Source organism: Alexandromys fortis, unplaced genomic scaffold (genome assembly GCF_014885135.2).
Source record: "Alexandromys fortis isolate MF-2015 unplaced genomic scaffold, M_Fortis_MF-2015_v1.1 scaffold_4, whole genome shotgun sequence".
In the NCBI taxonomy this organism is placed as follows: Eukaryota; Metazoa; Chordata; class Mammalia; order Rodentia; family Cricetidae; genus Alexandromys; species Alexandromys fortis.
In genome coordinates, this window is record NW_026067944.1 from 9,238,972 (window position 1) to 9,241,261 (window position 2,290).

A 2,290-nucleotide genomic window follows, 5' to 3' on the forward strand; every position below is an offset into this window, starting at 1 on the left:
AAACACACATATCTACACAGAAACATCACACCCTCCCGAGTTAGTCTCTGAGTCAGGGAGCTAATGTCAACTTAAGATTCATCTTTCATTTATTCTACACAGTTGAAATGAGAATTTATGCTTAGAAGTGGAGTCTGCATGCTCATAAAACAATTTGAGGACATTTATTCTTTTGATAATACACTGGTGAAATGCTAAGACAAAACAAGTTTGTGATTTAATGGAATAAATCTGATAATCACACAATGAAAAAAATCAACACAAGAAAGAATGATGTATTTGAGAACATTTTTAATAAATAATGTGACAAAAATTACTTTTCTGATTATTGAATTTTCAGTATGCAAAATTATGGCTAAAAATAAGAGGTTTCTTACATGAACATAATGAAAACATTAATCACATGGATTGTTCCCTTAGTACTGCACACCCTTTCTATGGGACTTTTTCAAATTACCTAAATGAACACACTTAGTTTTTGGTGAATACCAGCCTTTTTTTGTGGTTCAGTTTTGTTTGGCTTTGTGGGGTCAAGTCTGATAACTACATATGACTAAAGGTTCATATTGTTTTCTTTGAATAGCACCAATTATAAAGTCAATTAAATCCATATAATGTCAAAAAAATCATAGAAATCTACAGTCAGAGAGTATCACTTGGCAATTCCAAGTAGGAATACTTCTGATGAGCTTCTAAGGAAATCTTATAAGATTCAACATTGGCCACAAACAAACTTAACACTTTCTTTTTTTTTCTTAAAGTCCAGGAAAAATTAGAACCATTTGGTTCACAGCCCACAATAAAGTCTGTACATGACTTCACCAGCTGTCATCACTCAAATATTGCAAATACAAACACAGATCATTAAAAAAAACAGGTTAAAAACACTTCTCAACAGTTTCTTCCATAAGACAAAAAAGGTTAATAGTTACAATGGTTTACAAATAAAGTTTAGTGATTGTGCTTTTAAAACCAAAAAAAAAAAAAGATTAAAAACAGTGCATTACAAAAAACAAAAATCAAACAAACTTCCTTAAGTGGCACTTCTGAAAGTTGAACTGACACCACCAGAAGAAATTTTAGGCCAGTTAAGATAGGATGTCCTCGCTCAATTGGTCGTTAGAAACATCCACTTGCTTGTAATATGCATTTGTAGTTGCTTTTTGATTGAAAAATAGAACAAGATTTTTTTGCTAGGTTTACTTCTGACAATGACTAGACAACCAGAGGCCCAACTGGCTTAGCCCTACTCATCCAAAAGTACATTTCCAAGAATATATTTCAGTGATTGAAATGAAGAGAAAATTAAGTACCACCAGGAGTTGCAAAGAGTATATATTTACAATGCCTCTACCCCATTCAAATCATCTGCAGTTCTGTATTTGATATATTTTTTAGTTAATCCCAGCAACAGGTGATATGAAAGACTGATTTTAAAATCATGTAAAATGAAGTATGCTTTAATTGGCATTAGCAGTTGGTCACAGAACTATTATATTTTGAGAGCCCTTAGCATGAGGTGGATTCATCACCTTTGTACCTTTGATCAATTTTTTTTTGCTATAAATTCGCTTGACATATAAGCAGTGCAATGTCATATCTCAGGGGCAAAATGCAAAAGAATTGGTCTGTTCTTTCTTGCTGGCTGACGGCTGAAGGAAGCAGCCAAGACACTTCCCTTGCTGGAAGTCAAGTGTAACGGTTGCAACAGCGAGGGGGAAGAGAGGAAGGTTCCTCACGGGTTAGGCAATCAATCAGCAACAATAAAAACCCAAGACATTTTTAAAAAGTGGTATCCCAATAGGAGGAATGAAAACGACAATTTGTACATTCTGATTGCACGGAACACTTCATCTGGCATTGCGTGTCGTCAGACGTGAGGAATCTTGAGTGACGGTTTCACATTAATACCACAAGCCTCTCTGGTTATCTTCAGCTTTCAGTTTCCTAGAAGAGATGAATTTTTGTTCAATTCAAAAACAAAGCCAAAGGTAATTGCCTTATGCTTATTTATATTCATTGACTGTGTACTTCTTTATTTGTTGGCATGTATTGCAGAGTTCATCACAGCTAACTCATTTCTCAACTTTAATTGGTCTTTATTGCGAATTCAACCATCGTGAAATAAGTACCAACTTGTTCTGTGCCATACCTGGATGTCACAGGTTGGGGCACAGGGTTCTGAGCAAGGAGCCCTATTTTTCCACTTTTCCAGTGCCATTTCTCCATTTTAATTCTGCATATCATTTTTAAATACTAGATTTAATAGTAAAGCTAGTTCAGCCCCCCC

At 34.8% G+C, this 2,290-nt stretch overlaps 1 protein-coding gene across 4 annotated transcripts in view; it reads right to left on the minus strand.

The window, feature by feature from the left end:
• Positions 1-274: 274 nt before the first annotated feature.
• The window catches only part of Robo1 (roundabout guidance receptor 1), a 376,555-nt gene continuing 374,539 nt past the window's right edge, over positions 275-2,290 (minus strand). For all 4 annotated transcript variants that reach the window (XM_050148900.1, XM_050148897.1, XM_050148898.1 and 1 more), the window contains one exon: positions 275-1,947. In XM_050148900.1, the coding sequence (XP_050004857.1) occupies positions 1,933-1,947 (15 nt within the window). In that variant the 3' untranslated portion in view covers positions 275-1,932. The remainder of the gene's footprint in view (positions 1,948-2,290) is intronic.